Below are 23,870 nucleotides of genomic sequence, written 5' to 3'. Positions count from 1 at the left end.
TATATAAATGTAAAGGGTGGACACTGGGCTCATTTGGGCTCACTGATGAGTCAGAATACTGAAACAGTCAGATGGACATTCATGAACAATTTTAATTTTAAAATAGATTTCCGACAAATTGTTTAAAATGTCCTGGACCAGGTTTGGGAACCTTGTGGAATACGTAAGAGATTTGAAGAAGCCAGAGGCAAAATTTACTTAAAAAAAAAAGAACAAACATTCAGACATTTTGTTTTAATGCACCATTGGCTTGGGGAAATTTTTCAACAGATTGTAAAGTACAAAAGTATACATGATCAAACATTGTGGAAAAAATAAATAAATTATTACCTTCCATAATTTAATGTTACTTTATTCACATCATATGCTGTAGTCACATGCTGCCTTATAGAAATGCATAAATATTTAAACAGTTTGTCATTATAAGTTTTTCTGGGCTTTTCCTCTTCCTCCTCGTCCTCCTCGTCCTCCCCGTCCTCCCCGTCCTCCCCGTCCTCTTGTTTTTCCCTCGAATACAGACTGAGCAGTAACCATAGTAGCTCTATTCTTATGCTCCAATTCATCTTCTGAACTGCTGCTGCTGCTGGATTCGGTTTTTGGGAGATCACTCTTTACTGTTTTAGGCTGCTTTTCAACTTCACCCACAACCACCGTCTCTTCTGGACTGTTAGAACTCCTTCTCATGTCCAAGCCTATAAAACCTCCTCCAAACAGCCCTGCAGGTGTAACATCACTCCCTTTCTCTTTGGTCTTCTTCCCTTTCTTGACTGGTGAGACCTTTTCATTTTCGCTGCTCTCTGCTTCATCATCAGATCCATCGCGCTCTTTCCTCTTGAGGCAGGTGACGGCTCGCCGTAAGCGCTGGCTGCGGATGGCCTGCTTCTCCTGCTGTTCCAGACGGAAGAAGGAATCGATGCGCAGCTGAGTCTGTGGAAGTAAATGCATGTCGTACAATGACTTATAAAATGACCTTAATTTGTAAAGTATACATTTGAAGTTCCACTTTCTCTCTGCCCTTAATGAGAAGGGTTAATCTCCACCTCAACACACATGCAGGCAGAAGTGTCCTGGCTCCTGCCAGGGTGCCAAAACTTCCAGCCCATATGGGAAAACAAATTTATTCTGTAAACGACTGGTAGAAAAATTAAAGTTTACTATACTGTTAAACTAGTGGTAGTAAATATGACCTCGTTGGGCCACTGAAACACAGCCCAGCACTTTCCAGTCTCTTTGGCAGTACAGTAGGTCTTAAGAGCATGACAGGAAAGCAGGAGAGATACGACAGGGTTTATTTAAACACTTTCACCAGACAAACAGTGGTAACTACACTAGCACATCATCCATGCCTCTGCGTTTGGTACTCAGGAAGACCACACAGAGTTTCATCTCTTGAGAGCTGCAGTGATGTCGTGTCTCACTGAGCCCAAGCATTTTAAAACCATCATCTTCAAACCTGCTTGCAAGTTCTTAAAAAATCATTACACTGTGAGATACTGAATACAATCAGTATCTAATCCCACTCTGCCTGCCATTTTAAGACTTGTCATTGGAGAGTTTGCTGCATCCTAGACTCATTGCACATGGTGCAATGACAATAACTTGCTCCTTAACACCTCCAAAACAAAGGATCTTATTGTGGACTTCAGGAACGAGACGAGAGGCACACATGACAACATCCACATCAATGGGATAGCTGTTGAGCCCGTTTCAAGTTTCAAGTTCCTGGGGATCCACATCTCGGCGGACCTGTCCTGGACTACCAACACCTCAAGCCTGGTCAAGAATCCTCACCAGTGCCTCTTTTTCCTGAGGACACTAAAGAAAAATAAGCTTTCCTCGGATATCCTGGTGAACTTTTACCGCTGTGCAATAGAAAGCATCCTGACCGGCTCTGTCACAGTCTGGTATGGGAGCTGCTCTGTTGCAGAGCGCAGGGCATTGCAGCGGGTGGTGAAAACCGCCCAGCGCATCACAGTGACTCCAGTCCCAGCTATGGAGGACATCCAGAAGAAACGCTGTCTGCGTCGAGCTCACAGCATTCTTAAGGATTCCTCTCATCCCGCCCATAGACTGTTTTCACTTCTGCCCTCTGTCAGGCGTTCCGGGTGCCTCCGGACCAGGACCAGCCGACTAAAGAACAGCTTTTTCCCTAGAGCTGTCTCTTTATTGAACTCTGCCCCTCGCCGTCAATGTACTTCATACATTGTTACATCTCCCCCTCACACTTCGTTATTGCGCTAATGGACTGTTTACAAAATGGACAATATTGCACTAATGGACTATTACACAAACTATGCACACTTGCTCTTTTTTTTGCATTGCTGCTCAGCATTGCCTTACCATTGTATATATCCACCTGATTTCTGTTTATAGTAACAGCAATATATTATATTAATAGCCATATATTTTGTCTATAGCACATACCATTCTGTAAATTTCAGTTTATACTAATAGCCATCTGCATATTATATTCATATTACAAATATATTCACCTCTATATTATATTCATAGCACATACACATCTGTAAATTACTGTTTATAGCAATAGTCATATTTTGTTACATCCTTCTGTAAATTTCAGTTATAATTATAGTCATCTGTATATTATGTTCATATTACACACACTTCTATATTACCATTTAATTTAATTTATTTAACTCATGTAAACACTGTATATCCTGCACTTACTGCTATTGCACTCTGGTTAGACCTAAACTGCATTTCGTTGCCTTGTACTTGTACATGTGTAATGACAATAAAGTTGAATCTAATCTAATCTAATCTAATCTAATCTAATCTAATCTAATCTAATCTAATTTTTGGACGCTATTGGAACCACACTGTAATTGTTCATCACCTGGATCATTAGCAGCTTGGAGAAAGCTGTTCCAGGTTTGCCAGGTTTGATTGGACTCTGTTTGATTGCTGAATGTGGGACTATGGACAGGAGTTAAAAAGAGGAAAACTGACCTCTTGCCTCTGTGCCATTGTGTGTGCAATCTGGCTTAATGCAAAAAAAGTTGTGAACAGAGCAAGCAATATGGTGAAGGAGACTCATTAAACAAAGCTAGTGGCACATACGCAGAGCGGGATGTGAATGCACACAGGATGTGTCACCATGTCCAAAGAAAAACTATTGAGAAATGAATATACCAGTGAGCAGCAAGGCATACAGTATCAGTTTGTTGGGTTGACCTGCAGGGAGTGAAGCAAACGAGACTGACTGAGGGTGGGACCATCTTAAGACTAGCAGACACCTCAGAGTTCCTCAACATTGTCTAGACAGACTGTAAGAATGCAAGTGCAAAAAGCACTAGGAATTGGTAGAATAGTCCATTGTCCCCTGTGGTGGATGTACATGTATAGTTTCAACTGTAGGCGATGGTTAGTACCAACACAGCTCTAGTGAACACGTGGTCTAATGTGTAGAAGGTGAGACGTATAAAGTAAACTGTGGCTGTAGGCAGTAAAATCTGCTGTAAACACTGCATCATACTGTAGGTCACACTTTGTCTTTGCTGGGTCTCAGCATGCATCAGAGCAACTATCATGACTACACACTACACTGCATTTCTAACCGGCACTTGGTCAAACTCATCAGGTTTGCAGATACAACAACGATCGTGAGTCTCATTAGAGATAATTAAATTTGAATTAATTTTCCTACATCGTGACTGTAGATAATAACCTGAAGCAGACATCTCAATAGCACGATATGTGCTTGACTTCTGCAGAGTCCAACCAGGATTCAGCTGCACCACTGGTGACAAAGCTTTTAGCTGTCTAATCTCCAAGTACCTTCAAATGGTAGGAGAACACGTGTTTATTCAAGACATCAGAGGATGTTCTTACTGAGACAACTGAGGGACATCATAGACAACACCGTCAGTCTAAGAAACGATTACTATGAGTAATCAGCACTGACGAAAAGGAGTAGGATGTCTTCAGACCTCGGTAATGAACCACCAGAAGATAGACACGAGACCATAAACATGTTGGTGCCTCCATGAGTGCGTGTTCTGATTCTGCTCCTGGGGAATCTCACTGCTCTTGGTGGTTTTAACATTGTGAAATATATGAGTCTAATACTGTAGGAAGTCTTTACCTGTTGAGTGTTGAGCTGTTTGAAGACTGGCTGAAGAGTTTCTTCGGTCTTCTTTCTGTTCCAACCAAATCGACTGTAACAAAACTTAGGACTTTGTTAAGAAACACACGGCCACACTTAAAAGTCTGGAGGTGCTCAAGAAGCACTTTAAAAAGAAAACGTGTAGAACGGCTGGGTCAAGAACCCGAGTTAAACGTGTTAGCGCTTTGGTCGAAATGAGCAACAATTTGTATAGAAAAATAATGATGTGCAACAAGTGATATTTTAAGCTCCAATATACAGACATACTGTACAATCAAGAATTTCTAAAAAGTTTAATAAAGTTTTAAAATCATCACCTGTACTGGAGAGAATCACAGCTCTCAGCTTTTGCCTGTAATGTCTAACAAGGTTGGAGCCACTTACATAGATCTTGGTCCAGTCGACTTTGTTGAATTTTAAAGGGTTTTATATTTCCAGGTTTGTGCAGGTTGACTTTTTTTTATTCAGACTACAAGATTTTCAATAGGATTCAAATCCTGGAGAAAGCTTGATCCATATGGCTCTTAGCAGAAGCCACGAGGCACTGAACTGAAAAATTCTCCTAATTAGTAAACTTGTTAATGCCACCGATTTCCCTGAACTATCAGGTACAGAACAGCTCTAAAGCATCACTGATCCATCACCATATTTTACAGTGGGATTTGAGGTACTTTCCCTTGTATACAGTCAACCATATTGCCAAACTATGTTTAATTCTGTTATCTGACCTGACCTTTTCTAGACACTGTGATGTCCAATGAGGCCATGGGCGTAAATCCCGGGGGACGGGGACATGCCCCCCCCCCCAAAAAAAAATCTTTAAAAAATATCGCACTCTCTATTGTGAAAAAAAATATATTTACGTATACCTAAATAATTGTGTAAGTAATTCCAAATGCCAAATGCAAAAACTGTATTTAGAAACAGTTGAGTTCCCCCTCCCCTTCCTCACAGTGGTTTGACCCACTGTGGGTCGACTTGGCATAACGTTAACTGAACATTAACGGCCACAATTAGCATATTGTTTAGCTGTGCATTTACTAAATGAGCACTATGCTACGTCCGTACTGACCTCACTGTATTTTTTTGTATAATCAATTTCTATTCTGTTCTTAAGTGTCTTAATTAATTTTAAATAAAAACCTTTAAAAACCCTGGTTTTAAACCTTTTTTAATTCCTTGTTTTTATTGTTGTGATTATTTTTTTTTTATGATAGTTTTACTTTCTTTATGTAAAGCACTTTGAATTACCATTGTGTATGAAATGTGCTACAGTATAAATAAACTTGCCTTGCAGTGTCATAGACTAGATAAAATGACGGAGAAAAGGAAAATTTGAACCTGAGAAAAACTGAAAATAACCATAATGACGCGTCTCCATGTTACAATAATGATGATAAAAGCAAAGTTTTTCACTGTGGGGACACATCTTTATAAGTACAATTTGACTGTATTATTTGTGTCCCCCACCCTTCAAAAATTGCTCATGATAAATTTTATATTTATTGTCCCACCCCCCACCGTTAAATGAAATTTACGCCCATGAGTGAAGCTGTATTTTGTGACCAACATATTTTTATGTAAATGATGTTTTTTCTCTTCCTTCACAAACCTCCTGATTAGACATCGAACTTACTTTGTTTTTTCTCCATCGTAAAGCAGACAAAGGGATTTTACATATATTTAAACTATTTTTAGGCTATATTATTATATTATATAACTATCTTTAGGTTAGATTTTCTTGTTCTATTTGCAAATTATTCTAGAAAGAATGAATTGAAAGCTAAAAATAGTTAACTACGTCCAGTCTTAATAATCTCTTTTATGCAGGTTACCGATAAATGTCATTGTCTTTGTTGTCATTGTCATTACTGCTAATGTATTGTTGGTGTAGCCTCTAATCACCAGAACAATCAACAAGGCTGCATTTGAAGGATATTCTTTAAGGAGATCCAGCTGTGGGCAGCCCCAGCAGAACGAGCCCTCTGATTGGTCGATAGTGGGCTGGAGGTAGGCCTCAGCGACAGCAGGGTTGGGGAATCCTGGATGAAGAGTCAACCCTCTCAGCTTTTTCTTCACCTTTGTGTCCTTAGGATCAGCAACCAGCTTCTTTTTGGTTTGAGCTTCGTTCCACCACTTACTGGAAAAAAAAAAAGAAGGGTCAGTCGTGGCCTAATGGTTAGAGAGTTTGACTCCTAACCTGAAGGTTGTGGGTTCGAGTCTCGGGCCGGCCATGACTGAGGTGCCCTTGAGCAAGGCACCAAACCCCCCAAATGCTCCCCGGGCGCCGCAGCATAAATGGCTGCCCACGGTGTGTGTTCACTGCTGTGTGTGTTCACTGCTGTGTGTGTTCACTGCTGTGTGTGTTCACTGCTGTGTGTGTTCACTGCTGTGTGTGTTCACTGCTGTGTGTGTTCACTGCTGTGTGTGTTCACTGCTGTGTGTGTTCACTGCTGTGTGTGTTCACTGCTGTGTGTGTTCACTGCTGTGTGTGTTCACTGCTGTGTGTGCACTTTGGATGGGTTAAACGCAGAGAACAAATTCTGAGTATGGGTCACCGTACTTAACCTTTATAGAAAGAAATAAAGAGTATTATGTCTAGAACACAGAAGCCTTAATTCTTTTCTTCACATAGAAGAGTGCAGGGGGCAGCTATGATACATAGTGCCCCTGGAGCAGGGAGGGTTGAGGGCCTTGCTCAAGGAGCCAGCAGTGGCAGCTTGGCTGTGCTGGGCCTTGAACCCCGAACCTCTGATCGACAACACAGAGCCTTAACCAGTTGAGCCACCAGTACTGCATGTCAAATCCACATGTTTCATATTAGTAGTATAATGCTGTGTAGTTCTCATTGTCTAGTCACGGTTCAACTGTGGAAAGTATGCTTTAAATTAAAATGTCTGACCTGAACTGAGTGAGAGGTTCTAATCCAGACCCTCGGAACTCGTTTAATATTTCCATGCCCGTGACATACCCGACTCCCGGGATCCCCTCGGTGTAATCGCTACCCAACAGATAGGCCAGATTGATCAGTTTAGTCCTGTCCAGTCCTACACGAGGATACAGTAAGACCGGGATTAACACAACATGACAAAAACATCCTCAGATTTTGCTTCTTATTGTTTGCTGCAATCTTGAACAGTTCAGTGGGAAAAATAGATCAAGGATAAATATAAGTAAAACACTTGGAATTTTTAAGTCTGTTCAAAAGGCATAAAAAAAAATTAATTGTCCGTATAGCCCAGGGGTGTCCAATTTTTACTGTGTTACCGCAAAGAACCACATCATACACATGGGCACACATGAACATCACCTTTTTTTTCCCTGAAATTTTGAGAGTGAACTTGACACAAATTGTTTACTCAAATGATCTTGTTCCTACTGGGAAACTTTGAGGTATTATATTCATATTGAACTCAAGCGAATCGAACACGCACATTAAAAAGACACAAATACAAACTTCGGTATGAACGTAAGAGCCGCATGCGGGTTGGCCACCCCTGGTGTAGCCATATATATAGTTCAATAGTTAAATGGACATATAGTTAACGTTCTTTTTACTAGAAAGCATAGATTGTATTTATTTATTTTTGCATTACAACAAAAAAATTATATTCTTTGCTCAACCAAATATAAAAAATGTACAATTATAGGTAGAATGAGGCTGTTTTAAAAAGACTGGTATTTAAACTGTATGTATGAAGCAAGTTCTAGTCTTTTCTCCCATCTCTTATTATCACTCCCACAACACACACCTGCCATCAGACCCCCAATTAAGGGGAAGGCTTTTGTAACTCTATAAATATCAACGAGGGTTGAATAAAAAGGTCCCAGGATGGAAGAGTGAGCCTCACCGAGCTGGTTTTGAATTTCCAGATACTGGTAGTGTTCCACGTATTTGTTGTTGTTAAAGAGGTTTTTGTAGACGTGTCGTCCTCCGAACAGCCAGATGTCACTGTCGTCAGTGATGGTGCCGTGCGTCTGGTCCGTCCGTTCCAGAGCCGCACACTGAGCTTCGGCTTCCATCGGGGCGACGATGAAGGGCACCCCGAACAACCGCAACAACTCCTGATCCACAAACATAAGAAAAAACATCAGTCTGTACAATAGATTTAAAAACCTGAGGATGAATTAAACACTCCGACTTTATTAGAGTTCAACCTTGTGTGTTGGATACGCCGAATAATCTAAGCCTAATGAGAAATGTATTATTCTTATATTAGTACTTCATCTCAGGATTCTAACTTTATTATTTATTTCTAACAATCAGCAATTAAGCTGTTCCTTTACATTCTGCTTGAAGTTTAACTCCTTCTTAATTAACTCCTTTTTTTTAAGGCTGTTCATTTTATAGAAAATTCATCAAAATGTAAATGTCATAATTTTAGGAAATTTTTAACTCTTATTTTAAGATTTTCTATTCTTTTTAAAAACCCGGTTCATCAAAATGAATACAATTTAAAATAAAGGATTAAATGAAAGGAATATGGGCAAAGTCAGTAGCATTTGGTATCTGATGACAGCAGTAAGTAAACAAGGTCTAGATTTTCCATCAGCAGCTTGTTATCAGGATAACAGTCTAATGATAGCTGCTGATGTCACTTTGTTGTGTTTGTTGTGGGAGAAGCTGGTGAAAGTCCTTCCAGCTTGCACGTATTTGGATGGCATTACCAACTGGCTTGGGTTGTTAGATGCCTTCCCAAACAACACACACACACACACACACACACACGCGCACGCACATACATACAAACAACAAACACACAAGCATGCACGTACACGCAAACAAACACACACACATACGCACGCACATACATACAAACACCCCCCACACACACACATTCATACGTGCACACATACACACACAACCAAATACACCAACATACACATGCACACACACACACACCTGCACATACACATACGCAAGCACACACACGCATGTGCATGCACATACACGTGCACACATACACGTGCACACATACACGTGCACACGTGCACACATACACGTGCACACATACACGTGCACACATACACGTGCACACATACACGTGCACACATACACGTGCACACATACACGTGCACACATACACGTGCACACATACACGTGCACACATACACCCACATACGCATGCACACACACACACACACACACACCTGCACATACACATAGGCAAGCAAACACATGCATGTGCATGCACATACAAGCACGCACATACAACCATAAACACACACATACACCCACATACGCATGCACACACACACACACACACACCTGCACATACACATACGCAAGCAAACACATGCATGTGCATGCACATACAAGCACGCACATACAACCATAAACACACACATACACACGCACCTGCACATACACATACGCAAGCACACACATGCACGTGCATGCACATACAAGCGCGCACATACACCCATAAACACACACATACGCACACACACACACCTGCACATACACATACGCAAGCACACTCATGCACGTCCATGCACATACACGTGCGTACACATACTTACATAGTGACACTGGACAAGAAATAATGTCATTTGTACAACAGTTTATATTCCGGTGGAATTAAACAACCAAGAGCTCCTGAGGAACTAACAGGTCAGAGTCATTTCTGAGTTCATTACAGACTTAACACATTATTTCCTGTTGAAGTCTTCAAATGTTCACTGATGAAGACTCGAGCACAAATGTATCTAACCAGCTCCAGATGTGCTTCAGATATATTCAGACATACTAAAGAGGAGACGCAACTCTATGTGGTCTTTGAGGACAACAAATTCCTCATCAATACAACATTTCTCAGTCTGTATATTTATAATCACACCCTCCGGTGTCACCCACATGAGGATGAGGTTCCCCTTTGTGTCTGGTTCCTCTCAAGGTTTCTTCCTTTACCATCTAAGGGAGTTTTTCCTCCTCACCACAGTCACCTGAGTCACCTCAGACTTGCTCATTGGGGATAAATACAAACACATTTAAATACATCTAATAATAATCTTGATTTTTGTTTTATATTAATCTTTATATTATTCTTTTGTTTCATGTTTATGTTCTGTAAAGCTGCTTTGAGACGATGTATCTGTTCCATTCATTTATTTAACGTTAATATTATACAAGACCAAAACATTGCACCCTGGCAGCTGTACTACATGCAATGGGTTGCCATATTATCTTGTTAAATCCCTTTATTTTGTATTCCCTGTATGAAGCTTTTCATTTCCGAGGTACATTATGATTTATGCTTTGTTTCTGAAAGTGTTGTAGGATTTTATATCGAACTCTAAATGGTACTTTTTATTATAGTGCTAGAATAGTGTTAGATGCTTGTACATATTTGTGTGAAGGGTTTATCTGGTGTTTAAAAGCACAATAATGTTGTGTAACGTTGCAGAAAAATAACATGATTTAAAAGTCCTCACCTGGCTCTCGTGGCACATCTGTCCTGTAACTGTAGCAGCACTGCGTTGTTGTTGCTGTTGCTGCTCACGCAGGCTGCTCTGTTCTGCCTGCAGACTTTGCTCCAGCTCTACCAGCTCCTCCTACAGGACACACACACACACACACACACACACACACACACACACACACACACACACACACACACACACACACACACACACACACCATATGGAATGACAACAAAAGAAACCGCAGAATCATTCAGAACTGCATTACAGTGTTATTTGAATGAAGAACAAACCGCATGTTATGGAATAAAACTGAACAGAACTGTACCATGTCGATGTTTTCCCATTCACTGGGTGCAGGAACAGCTGCCTCTTCTCTAGAGCTTTCAGAATGTTGCTCCTTCATATTACTGTTGTTTGTTGAAGTTCTGTCGCTCGACTCTTTCTCTTGGCTCTGCTCTTTATCGCTCCCCAGCACCTCCTCTTTATTACTCACTTCAGGAAATTGTTCTGATTTGGTTGCAGAATTTTCCGATTCAGACGTCTCTTCCCCGTCTGAAACCTCGATGAATCCTTCTGACAAAAACAGTCATGAATACACATTAAAGGTGGGGTGCAAGCCAGATGTTCGAAAGCCAATGTCTGACATTAGAGATCACCAAAACAAACACGCCCCTAACCCATATGGGTGTCACCCCTGTTTTGATAGCTCCGCCTCACACATACGTACGTAACCCAGGCAACTCTTATGGCGGAACCTGCTGGGGCAGCTGGACGAGGGGAGATTTGTATTAATAAATGAACACAATGAGTAATACTATGGTAATACAGATGTGTTTTTGCAGTACTGTGTGTTGTACCGTGAAAAAGGTTTCGCTCCGTTTCACACGGAAGAAGACGTTCAACACCTAGAACCCGAGGCAGAGGTAACGGCAGGTATCCGCCATGTCGACGTTTCAATCGCGTTCTGCTAATGTCACACATGCGCACTGAACACTCTCTCCGCCGCATATTGACAAGACACGCCCCTTTCTGCTCATTGGCTACACGTTTGTTTTGTTAGTCAGTTTTCTGAAGCATTTTTTAAACATCGGCACCCCGCCTTAATGGCACAAACAGACTGCAAAGTAAATAGTTTCCCATGAAGGATATAAAAAATTTTTGCAAAGATGTGATTTTCTGTGCTACTTTGCCTGTATTTGCATACTGGAACATGATTGGCTGTTATTTTGTATGATGCAATAACACTGGCACGACACGTGTTCAGTATCGATTCTAATTGTCCAGCTCTGCCATGTTGAGATCCCTTTCTTTTGTAAACGAATGTGGTAAAACGTCTGCAGTGAGATTTTCCCCACTTTGATGAGTGAATAATTATTGCCAACGTTTGCACGGATTTACATCGAACCCTGAATATTCTTTAGCCATTGAGTGATATTATGGCAGGTTAAAATGATCTCATAAACAAACAATATTAGCTTTAACTTTGTGCCAATAAAAATAAGCTCTTAATCTATATAGAAATTTGAATGGATACATTTTTTATGGTTCCTATAAAAAAAAAAAAAAAAAAAAAAAAAAAAAAAATTCCTCTCTCTCTCTTTTTGCATTTAAGAGTTTATGTACCACACCACAAGGATTAGTTTCAGAAGACTTCAAAAAACCTTATAGGAGAAAAACATTACAGTAGCATGTAGACGATCCAACATACCTTCAGAGCTGCTGTCTTCCTCTTCACTCTTTACAATAACTTGTCCGTTTCTTTCCTCTTCGTCCTCAGATGATTTAATGCTCAAGCTTCCTGTCTCCTGGACACTGGTTTTAAACCTTGATTTGTGATCTTGGGGTAAAATGTCTGCATCAGACAGTAGATATGAGGGAGAGAGACCTGTCTTCAGGGCATCTTTGTCACACTCATCTTTCTGCCTAAGTGCAGCAGCTTTTAACTCTTTGTTCCTCACTTCAACGCCCTCTTCCATTTCCTCTCCTTCAGAACTGCTGAAGAAAGCCACCTGCTCCACCTGCTTAATCCCAGGAAATGACTCTTTTTCTCCTAAAGCTCTCTGAATGGCCAGTAAAGTCTGTGGAGAAACTCCACCTCCTTCCTGAGCTTCACACATGATGCTCCTTTTAATCACTGTGCTTTCTGCTTCATCATCATCATCATCATCATCATCGTCGGAGCTACTGACGATGACATACGTCCGCTTCGGAGTTTGAATCTCTTTGCGGAGGTTTTCAGATACGTTACTGTCCTCCGTCAGGGCCCTTTGAATGGCCAGCAAAGTGCAAGGTGACACACGACCGGTTCCTTCTCGAGAACCTGCGCTTCCACTTCCATCTTGGATAGTTTTCTTACAGGCCACTTCGTCTTCGTCGGAGCTGCTGTCCATCATGGCTGCCTGAATGGCCTGAAGGGTTCGTGGAGAAGGAGGTGCTCCATCTGTAGGATGTTCCTCACTACAAATGATTGGTTTTGGAGTTGTTGATGATGAAGAAGGCTGATTTTCCACAAGAACGCCATCTGATACCGGGTGCCAAAGTGGCTCAGGCCTTCCTTTGGGTCTCACTTTCCTTGACCAAGGGCCACAAGACCAGGGATCAGGGGCTGGATGGCTCTCAGATGTCTGTGCGCTCTTTTGGGACCCTGCATGAGAACAGAAAACAACTGACTGAAGGAAAATGATTCCTGGACACCTGCTGCTCTCATATTCAAATCAAAGTCAAATCATCTCTCTGACCTTTGATGAGAATATAGTGTGAAGAATCCTCCGATATGAGACGGCGTGACTCGACGTTGTGCTCTTCACCCTTTCTGTACTCCTCCTCCACAGCTCCACAACTGCGCTGGCTCATTTCTTTCTCCACACCCTCTAGACGTTGGTTGAGGTGATTCCTCTGCAGCAGCCCTGCCAGCTGATATTGAGAGAAGTCCCCTGATGTCTGCAAGCACACGCATGTAGAAGTCAGTGCTCAGGCCTGGAACAGTAATAATACATCCTATCGTATCATGCACTAGTGCATCAGACCTGCACATTTTTATGAACAGCAGATATGTTAATCCCTTTCCACTGCTTCTCTCTTTGTACCCATCCCAAGGCATCCAGACATTGTTCCAGCTCCCAACGTCCTCTGTGGGGCGAAGCCTTTGGACGTCCACTGAGCCGAGACCGACTCTAAGAATCCTGAGACATCTCCACTTAGACTCTGTGATACTCAGGAGATCTGAAGTCCATGATCCTTACACCAATACAACATTTATCTGACTGTATATTACAATCACACCCCCAGTGTCACCCAGATGAGGATGGGTTCCCCCTTGAGTCCGGTTCCTCTCAAGGTTTCTTCCTTTACCAATTTAAGAAAGTTTTTCCTTGCCACTGCTGCCTGAGTCACCTCAGACTTGCTCATAGGGGAATAAATACATACACATTGTGAACTATTTATATCTAATAATAATCTAGAATTTGTATGCTGTTAATTCTTATTTCTTTTATTATTCGTTATTTCCTTTATCATTAATTATGTTTACCTTCTGCTCTATGTTTATGTTCTGTAAAGCTGCTTGTAGACAATGTCTATTGTAAAAAGTGCTATACAAATAAACTTGAATTGAATTGAAACAGTGCGGTAACAGTGAATGTGATGCCTGTGGTACCTCAGGAGGTTTGTGATAAAGCGTGCGTCTTCTCTTGCTGAACTCCTTCATGTCTTTCAGAATCTCATGTTTGATCTCAGGCGACAAGACTTGGAACTCCTCGGAGTTGATGTCGACGGAATTGGGATTTTCATAAATCTCGTCCTAAAAAGACAGAGGACGCGCTAATGTTCAGGGACAAGCCACAGAGAGTTTAATACTGACACAGACATCCATCAGAGAGCTTAGCTGCTTAAACTCACCTGAAATGCGATATAGCGTTCTTGTGTCTGTGCTTCATCTCTTTCGGTTTCTTCATCAGAACTAAGATTAGAGAAAAGAATCAATCGTGTTTACAAAAAGGATTCTATTAAAAGCCAAAAATACCAACGAACGCTTGGTTTTCTTACCTGCTTCGATCTTTGTCCTCTACAGGAGGCAGTGCTGGTAAAACGTACAGTTCATCCTCTTCATCTCGTCGCACAGAAGAAATACTAGGAATCGTCTCTTTACTGGAAAATGCAACATAACACATTATTATTTTTATTATGATTATTTGTTCATCACTGAAAATAAATTTGCACTTTGTTTTCACCTGCTGTCCCCTAGCGCAGCTTTGATGGCCTGCCTCTTCAGAAACGTTCTCAAGAGTTTCTCATGGGTTTGTTTGGACTCGAGAGCCATCTCCTCCTTCCTCTGTCTCCTGATAGCCTGAAGAAACCCCGTTTTGTCGTTTATTACACACAGTATTTACTTTAAATTGGTGGAAATCTGGACACCACTCACAGTAATTCCATCCACTTAAGCTAGACTTTTAAACAGTCACTTTCTTCTGTGGTTCTTTGGATAGTTATGAGTAACTTAATACTCAAATGGGTTTAACATGGAACATTTATTATAAGACAAACCCTCAGGCATTGGGTTCTACACAAAACACAGAGGAACAAACAAAAAACTAAAACCAAAGATGCTGAAAGGAACATATTTGATAAAGATTTAAACTAAATGAAGCAATCTGGTGACACTGGGTTTAGTCGCTCAACACAGAGGATGTGAACATCTTCAGCACTAATACACACCAGGGTCTGTTTCTTAAGCAGAGGTGCATCTCCATCGTACACAAAGACAGGCCTGATGCGAAAGAAAAGCAGCTTGCAGAGACGGTGAAACAACGTAAGAAGGTGAGCGTTGTGGACGTTGTTGCCTTCCCGATCTCGAACACCTTTAACTGCTTGGTTTAGCCAGATGCTGATGTCTGTGAGTTTATATGTCAGGGATGAAAGACACACCGATGAATAATGCAAAGCATCACATGATTGTATGGGAATATCTTCTGGATCATTTGTTTAATTATGTAGATGACTGTTGAAGCACTGTGATAATATTACATCTTTTTAGGTTATTGTACATTCCTGGTGGGTTTCTCTCATGTTTTTCCCTTGTTCGTTTCTCAGCTACTTAAATGTGATTATGCCAATTTAAAGCTCGGGGGTCAAATCCGAATCTCAGGCTTTGTTACAGTTCATTCGGTTCTGCATAAGCTCCCTGTGTCCATCTAGGTTTTACATTTACATACATTAGCATGCGACTTACACTTTATCACATTTTTATACAACTGAGCAATTGAGGGTTAAGGGCCTCACTCAGGGGCCCAACAGTGGCAGCTTGGTGGACGTAGGAATCGAACTCACAACCTTCCGATTGGTAGCCCAACATATTAACCATTAAGCTATCAAATCCCCTTGTAGGTTTTCTCAGACATCTCTGGTTTACTCCCACTGTCCAAAAACACACCAGAAGGTGAACAGGTGATTATAAATTACCGCCAAGGTGTTAAGAAGTTTGTAAATGTGTCTGTATGGTGACCTGAGGTGAACTCATATCTCACCCAGGATGGATTCCCACCACAACCAACCAGAGACAAATCAGGGACAAACTGCTAGAACACAATTTGACAGTTAATCTGAATGTCTTTTTGTCTTTTGCTGATTCATTTCTGTGCTGCTGTTCTATAGGTTTAGAAAGAAGCACAAACCTCTAGATCCAAACAGACCACAAAGCGTATAGCTGTTGAAAGGATACCGACTGCTAGGATCTTCCCCTCGAGTGTTTCCGGGTTGATTGGCTTCCCTGTGCTCTCCAGTAACTTCCACAGGCCGTGAACTCCCATCGCAGTCCCTTCTCAGGTCTGACACACACGGACTCTGACACACACGGACACACACACGGACACACAGACACACACGGACACTGACACACACGGACACACAGTCTCACACACACACACACACACACACACAGTCTCTCACACACACACACACACACACACACACACACACACACACACACACACACACACACACACACACACACACACACACACACACACACACACACACACACACAACAATCTCAGGGCAAAAACACTTTCACAGTCACAGGAACCAAAACCTACTGACAACTTATCAAAATATCACCAATATATTTATTACATTTGTTTACCTTTAATTGATACGAATAAATAATAAAGTATATATTCTTAAAGTACTATTTTCTATAGACTTTAATTATAACACATGTTTACTAAATGTCGGTTTAAATATGGTCCGGTTTCTTTGTTTTCATAAAATTAGCATCCGTTTACATAAAGGGTCCTCCAGGAAACACGTCCTGTGTGAAATAGTTCCTACGAGACCGTTTTTTTAAATTGTCTTTATATTTCGAGTCGGAAAATTATAAATAAATAAATAAATAAATATTATTATTAAAAAGTTGTTACAAAATATACGGTGATTTTAAAAGAAAACCAAATACTAAAGTGAAAAACACTATAGTATTTCATTGGTGTTTGTTTACTTGTGAAGGCCGCTAGGTGGCGATAAACAGCATCTCAGTGAGAGGAAGTCAGGAATGGCGATTTGCGGTCCAGGGCTGTGAGGTACGTGGAACGATTGATTGTGTTATCTGAGTTTATTAGTTTAATGAAATGTTTTAAATGTTTTTTTTAACTTGGTTCTCTTTAAGGCACATTTTTATGTCGTGTGTAAATCCCCTGATTTGGTCCCCAGCCATCTAGATGTCTGAAGTTATCTTATCTGCCATCAAGAAGTCATAAAAACGCTCAGTACAACAACAACAACAACAACAATAATAACTAGATTTGTAAAGTTCGTCGCGACAAACATTGATGTTGGCTTGACAAAGCAATTATTCGTCACATCCTACACGTTTTGTAGACGATTAAACAGACAGGGTGCCAATACTTATGGAGGCGAGCGGATATGAGCGTGGGGGGTATACGTGACGTCATCAGAATACCCGTGACGCAATTGCCATCATTGTCCTAAGTGTTTTGATATGTCACATGTCCATGTCGAGGTAATTCTTTGATTCCCCTCATTTGGGGGGGGGGGGGGTGTTTGATGGAAAACCAAAACCTCTTGTCGGCACCCTGATTAATTTAGTCCAGAGTAAGAGCTTAAAGCTTGGCCTCGAGTTTGGCTTAGGGAGCTCGAAAGCTTGCCGAGTTATAAACTTTTATTCCAAAGTTTTGAACTGGATTCTATGTAAACAAACAAAAAAAAGGCCAGTTTGAGATTCGGGACCAGAATTCGGATCGTTTAGAAAATAATAGCAACAAACTTCAGACCAAAACTACGACATATCCGATTTTGGTGCATGTGGCACGAAAGCTTTAGGAGTTGTTACTCTTGATACATTATATAATTATAATTAAATAATAATAAATAGATTTGTAAAGTTCGTCATGTCAAACTTTGATGTTGGCTTTTCTGATCAAGTATTCCCATAGGCTGGTATGCTAGAGTGCCAATACTTTTGGAGGCGCCTGGATCCGAGCATGTGACATCACCCAAATACACGTGATGCAATTCACCTCATAGTGCTGAGTGTTTTGTTATATCACACGTCCATTTTGTGGTCATTTTTTATTTTGGGGGCGGGGCTGCACGTGACGTCATCCTAGTACCCGTGAGGAAGTTCCCCTCGTTGTTCTGCAGCTAGCTGTGATGAAAAGTTACACATTACGAATAAACTCTTTCTGCTAACTGGATTGGACCCTAGTTCCGTGAATCGTTCTCTAAATGATTCGATTCCGGTTCAGGAGTCACGGAGCTATTATAAACTGTAGCTGTTTGCTGTAGCATGTGTAGTTTTTTTTCCGGCTCTGTCGCAAAACGATGCCCTAAATCACGTCTCCTTTTTCAAGTGTACACTTATTGGTGCATATGAAGTGACATCGCCCCTTCTGCAAGTCCTAAAGGGACGCTGCTCCCCGTACAGTTCACTGTTACGCTCGTTACAATAGTATTTTTAATGATCGTGTATCCAAACATTTTTGGTTTGTGGTGTAAATAAAGGAAGAAATGTAAAGCTGCCTCATTTATAGCTACATTCTCTTCACATATTCAGTAAGTTATGTGTTTTTAAAGTAATATTACTTGTAATTAGTTTACAATTTCTAACAGATGAATGCAGTTGTGCTTTTTGTTGTTTTATTATTATTGTTATTATTATCATTATTATTTTTATGCCATTGCTAATTCTACCTTTAGGTTTTTACATTCTCACTAAATTCTTTATTCATCTGGCCAATTTTTTCTCCACCCACAGACCGAAGGCAAATCATCCAGACCGTTATTGCGTGCAATTCTTGACGATTTCATCCTCCGGCTTCCTCGACTATGTCTGCGGACATCATGAAAGGTCGGTGATAATTTGTTGTTATTGACATAAATGAGACTGTAAAAATCAGACACTTGGATTGAGTTGGATTTCTCGTCCCTCTTAGACCCGTCTGCCGTGTTCGTTCGTGGCCCTGGCGACGGCATGGAGATGGATAAAATTGTGCTGAAACCGGAGACGTCTGTGGAGCCTCTAACGGTGAAAGCGTCTCCACCTAGACAGAGTCCCAGGACTGCGCAGACGTCCCCTGGTGTCCTTCACCTGGGAAAAGTGAACAGGGATTCTTGCACCGAGGTGGAGGCCGTGCGCATCGTCGTTCCGCGTGCCGCCATCGTCAGGAGCGCACGAGCCGTCGCACACGCTGACAGCAAGACGGATGAAAGAGGATCAGGATCTCCGTACCACGGTGATGACCGTCCCCCGTCCCCGTCCTCAGAACCACAGGACTATAAGAGCGTAGTGGAGAAGCTGCAGAACTCAGAGCGCAGGCTGCTGCAGGACAAAGAGGGGCTTTCGAACCAGCTGCGTGTTCAGACCGAGGTTCAGAAGAATTTATCTGTAGACATTTTAGTTATTCTTGTTACCTAACTGAACCCCTTTTTCCTTTGTAACATAATAATGCGGTTTTTTTGTCACGTTTATTTCATCTGCAGGTAAACCGAGAGCTGAAGAAGCTTCTGGTGGCGTCGGTGGGCGACGACTTGCAGTATCACTTTGAGCGAATGTCTCGGGAGAAGAACCAGCTCATCCTGGAGAACGAGGTTCTGTGCCGCAACCTGGCGCACACGGCCGAGCAGCTGGAGCGCATGAGCATCCAGTGTGACGTCTGGAGGAGCAAATTCCTCGCCAGCAGGTGAGTCTGATCACACACATGTGTCTCATGTCTGATTACTGAAAGATGTTTGGAGGGAATTGACCTCGCAGCTGAAACTAAACAATAGACCATCATCTACTCAACCAGCCCTCAAATACAATGCAGGCAACCTGACAACCTGCCAGTCTATCTCTCTCTCTCTCTCTCTCTCTCTCTCTCTCTCTCGCTCTTTCTCTCTCCCTCTCTTTCTTCCTCTCTCCATCTCTTTCTCTCTCTCCTCTCTCTCTCTCTCTTCCTCCCACTCTCTCCCTCTCTCTTTTTTTCACTCTCTCTCACTCTCTATCTCTCTCTCTCACTCCCTCCCTCTCTCTCTCCCTCTCTCTTTTTTCACTCCCCCCCCCCCCATATCATCATTTTTCCCTGTCCCTTTCTGGCTAAAGTCTATAGAGTTACGATTTGTTGACTAAACTTTTACTGTAGCAAAACAAAAATCTACACAATTAGACAGCCGCCTTCTTACAGAGGATGATGCATCTTTCTGAATGCTGATGTATTATTATTTTATTTTATTTTATTTTATTTTATTTATATATGTCTGTATTGCAATACGATTCCCAAAGCACTGTCCGCTATATTAATCCCGTCCCCTTGCCACGTGTGACTGTAGAGTGATGGCCGAGGAGTTGACTAATTCCCGAGCTGCTCGTCAGCGCCAGATTCGAGAGGCTCAGACCGCAATCCGGGACCTGCTGGGTGAGAGAGAGGAGTTCTCCCGAGACATGACGCACACACACAGGTGAGACCGTGAGCTCATGATGACAAACACCAACGTTGTATGTGTACAGTATATGTGTAAAAAAAGAAAATTCACTTGTTGTATAATTAATACCATCTAAAGTTTCATTTTAAAATATTTACCACACCTGCCTCACACCTCCAGAGCTGAGCGTTCGAGCTCCACCTCCATCGGTGTCTCTCAATAGTCAGCAGTGTGTGAATAGGTGTGTGATAGAGCCCCGAGTCTGTTACAAACCTTTGTCTCTACGTTAAGATATTCGAGATATTCTTATATATCGTGTAGGGATTACGTTCGTGACCGGTATTAGAGACGTTGTAGGTTATAACAGTAATGTAACGTAAATAGAAATGTAAACATCTCAGACAACGAACAGAAATGTCACAGAGACAAATTATACATTTCTGCCTCTATGGCATTTCACCTCTGTGTCAGAGACGTTAGTGTATCTCTAAACGTCATAGCGGCAGAACGTATATAATGTCAGAGACGTTAGTGTCTCTAAACGTCATAGCGGCAGAACGTATATAATGTCAGAGACGTTAGTGTCTCTAAACGTCATAGCGGCAGAACGTATATAATGTCAGAGACGTTAGTGTATCTCTAAATGTCATAGCGGCAGAACGTATATGATGTCAGAGACATTAGTGTATCTCTAAACGTTATAGCGGCAGAACGTATATGATGTCAGAGATGTTAGTGTATCTCTAAACGTCATAGCGGCAGAACGTATATGATGTCAGAGACATTAGTGTATCTCTAAACGTCATAGTGGCATGTCCAAAATTATTCATACCCTTTGCAAACTGTCACAGTTTATGGGAAAATCCAAAGATCTATACCATTCCAAACAGTCCAAGCTGTTCTAAAGCATCCTAATTACTCTGATTCATTGGGAACAGCTGTCTATAACGTACTGTACATAATGTCAGAGACGTGACCTCTAATACGAGGTCACCAAAATAATCTCTACATGACTTTCAGCCATTTTCTCCACTAAAGAATCTTTTAATCCTCTTAAAAGTCCTCCTCACTACAACTAACACTATTTGACCTTATGAGCTCTTTTTAAAGGTTAAGATGCTTTATGAATAACTCTTATCTTCACTACGATCTTATCGCCCACATTTCTAAGAATTTTTTTTTACTAGTTCCGTCCCTCTTTACACCAAGCTAAGGATTGTTACGAATACATGCTCAGGTTCTGTGTGACCCGGTGTGGGATACGTAGTATAGAATGAACTAAGGTATAAATTTACATTCATCAGTCAAACAAACCGATCTTTTATTTATCGTAAAGACCGTAATGAATCGGTGTATGTGGTGGTCAGGTCTCTGGAGCAGCTGCTAGTGTCACTGCAGTGGGGCAGACAGCAAACCTATTACCCCAGCGCACAGCCGCTCAGCACAGGAGAACTGGCTGCGGCCAATCGCAAGCTGGCTGACGCCATCAACTCGCACCTGCTGGGAAACACGGGCAAGAGCAGCAGCACGAGTGTGAAGAGCAGCTCAGTGTCAGAACTCTGCAACACACCGGCGGAGAAGATGGCCGAGAAGGTAGATGAGTATTTATCAGACTGATAATAGCGGCAGCGATGCCACGTCTACAGTCTTGTATTCTTAATCTTAATCCGTGTTCCCAAATGTAGGTCCTCAGGATCCTGGATCCGATTTCCTGCCCCGACTCGGCAGGTGACTCGGTGGACCCTGACTCGGTCGCCGTGTCTCCTTTCCTTCCTAAGAAAAGCATCGGACGTTTTCACCCGTACACTCGCTACGAGAACATCACCTTTAACTGCTGTGAGCGCTGCAGCGGAGAGTTGCTTGTGCTCTGAGACACGCTCACGTTAAACAATACTCTTCTTTTTACGGCTTCTTTTTTATCTCCATCTACTGCTGCTGTAGAGTTTGGGATTTTTCCAGACAAGACACTTCGAGACCCGAGACCCTGTTTTACGTCTAACAGACGTCTAAAAGCAGAATTCTGAACTCACCATCTGAGTTCTCTCCATTTCACAAAGAGATGGTGAAGAACTGAGGAAAAAACAACAGGGAGAGAGAGAGAGAGAAAGAGAATGAGAATGAGAGACAGAGAAAGGTTGGACTGTTTCTTTTATTTCTTTTTCCCCATGTAACTTGAAGCTGTTGATTTATTAATCCTGTAGACGAGCGACTCGCCTCGCCTCCACAAGACTGTTCCTACGTGACATCATAAAGACTTTATTTCTTCTTTTGTTAACGAAGAAGACGAGAAAATACTGTGATGATTTGTCTGATGTTTTTCTGTCGCATTATGAAATTTGTCCCAGAAACTTGAATTTCTGCTCCTTACATACGTAACGTCTGTGTGCTTTAAGACTGGGGCTTGTTTTTGGGTGACGACACGTGGCTGTTGTTACACTACAGACAGTATTCAGGAAAGAAACCTATTATTATATTGAACCTGCTGGAACGAGTCATTTTATTTCTGCTGAAAAGAAGCTGTTCGTAAAACATTTCAATCCTCTTTGTACATTTTGTATCTGATCACAATACAGCCAGAGATTAAAAAGATCTTGTCTGATTTTTTTTTTTTTGTTGCATCAATTCAATGCTGGTTAATCGGACAAAAAAAGTCACTCTAACGTGTAGGCAACAGAGCTGCTGAAATTCAAAAGGTTTCTAAAAACTACACAATGGAGGTATGTGAACAAGGGCGTGGATTTGGGTAGGGACGGTAGGGACATGTCCCTATATCCAGGGAACACTCAATTGTCTCTAGCAATAATTCGACCAAGCCTATATATATTTATACATAACCACTGATATCCGTCTGTGTCTTGTGCTTTTTTTTTTACTTATTTCATTTAACATTTATCCAGGAATCATTAAATAAGATGAAAATATTTTACAACTGCGTTCTGTAAAAAATAGCGCAACTTGTGGGACACAAACTGTTAACAAATCTACCCCTGCAATGAATCCCGACTCTAACTCACCTCGGCCTTTGCCGTCTTTGAGTCCCGCCTCTCTAACCCACGTCGCTGTTTGATTGGCTTTGTCTTTCACGCTAATGTGTTGGGGTTGGAGGCTGCAGCTATATTCCGTTATATGAAGCAATATGCAACGTGATTATGCAGGTTACCGGTATGTGAGGAAGAAAGTATTCTTATAATAACAACAGTTTTATGCGCAAAATACGGGGAATGTTGTCCCCACCAATGTCAAATAACTGATGTCCCCACTAATGTCAAAATCAAACTTTGACCATTGATGTGAACTCTTTCACCAACCCAGCTGATCTGGTAGCCAGAGGTTTAAAGGTGACTTCTTTAAAAAAAAAACAAGATATGGATTTCTGGTCCTTTATTTCTTCTTCAACCACAAGAGT

The 23,870-nt window shown here is 41.6% G+C and overlaps 2 protein-coding genes across 3 annotated transcripts; one reads left to right on the top strand and one right to left on the bottom strand.

Moving 5' to 3' along the window:
* Positions 1-219: 219 nt before the first annotated feature.
* Positions 220-16,410, bottom strand: ercc5 (excision repair cross-complementation group 5). Of its 2 annotated transcripts, none has more exons than XM_027156204.2 (15): positions 16,269-16,410; positions 15,266-15,441; positions 14,782-14,897; positions 14,597-14,698; positions 14,450-14,510; positions 14,208-14,351; positions 13,291-13,492; positions 12,261-13,196; positions 10,878-11,125; positions 10,562-10,681; positions 7,978-8,191; positions 7,029-7,173; positions 6,066-6,266; positions 4,106-4,190; positions 220-927 (listed from the first exon to the last, which is right to left on the bottom strand). In XM_027156204.2, exons 1-15 carry the CDS (start codon positions 16,354-16,356, stop codon positions 421-423), a joined length of 3,345 nt encoding a protein of 1,114 aa, XP_027012005.2. In that variant the 5' UTR covers positions 16,357-16,410; the 3' UTR covers positions 220-420. The 2 variants fall into 2 exon arrangements, with proteins under 2 accessions (XP_027012005.2, XP_027012007.2); XM_027156206.2 differs by having other exon boundaries at positions 10,878-11,122.
* Positions 16,292-23,053, top strand: blzf1 (basic leucine zipper nuclear factor 1). Its single transcript, XM_027156208.2, has 8 exons — positions 16,292-16,372; positions 17,051-17,124; positions 18,819-18,911; positions 18,997-19,430; positions 19,544-19,743; positions 20,372-20,500; positions 21,832-22,057; positions 22,150-23,053. The coding sequence occupies exons 3-8, from the start codon at positions 18,890-18,892 to the stop codon at positions 22,333-22,335; spliced, it is 1,197 nt and encodes a 398-aa protein (XP_027012009.2). The 5' UTR covers positions 16,292-16,372; positions 17,051-17,124; positions 18,819-18,889; the 3' UTR covers positions 22,336-23,053.
* Positions 23,054-23,870: the final 817 nt, after the last annotated feature.

Source organism: Tachysurus fulvidraco, chromosome 18, assembly GCF_022655615.1.
Source record: "Tachysurus fulvidraco isolate hzauxx_2018 chromosome 18, HZAU_PFXX_2.0, whole genome shotgun sequence".
NCBI lineage: Eukaryota > Metazoa > Chordata > Actinopteri > Siluriformes > Bagridae > Tachysurus > Tachysurus fulvidraco.
Note: the sequence above shows the minus strand (reverse complement) of the source record. Positions and strands in the feature narration are given on the sequence as shown.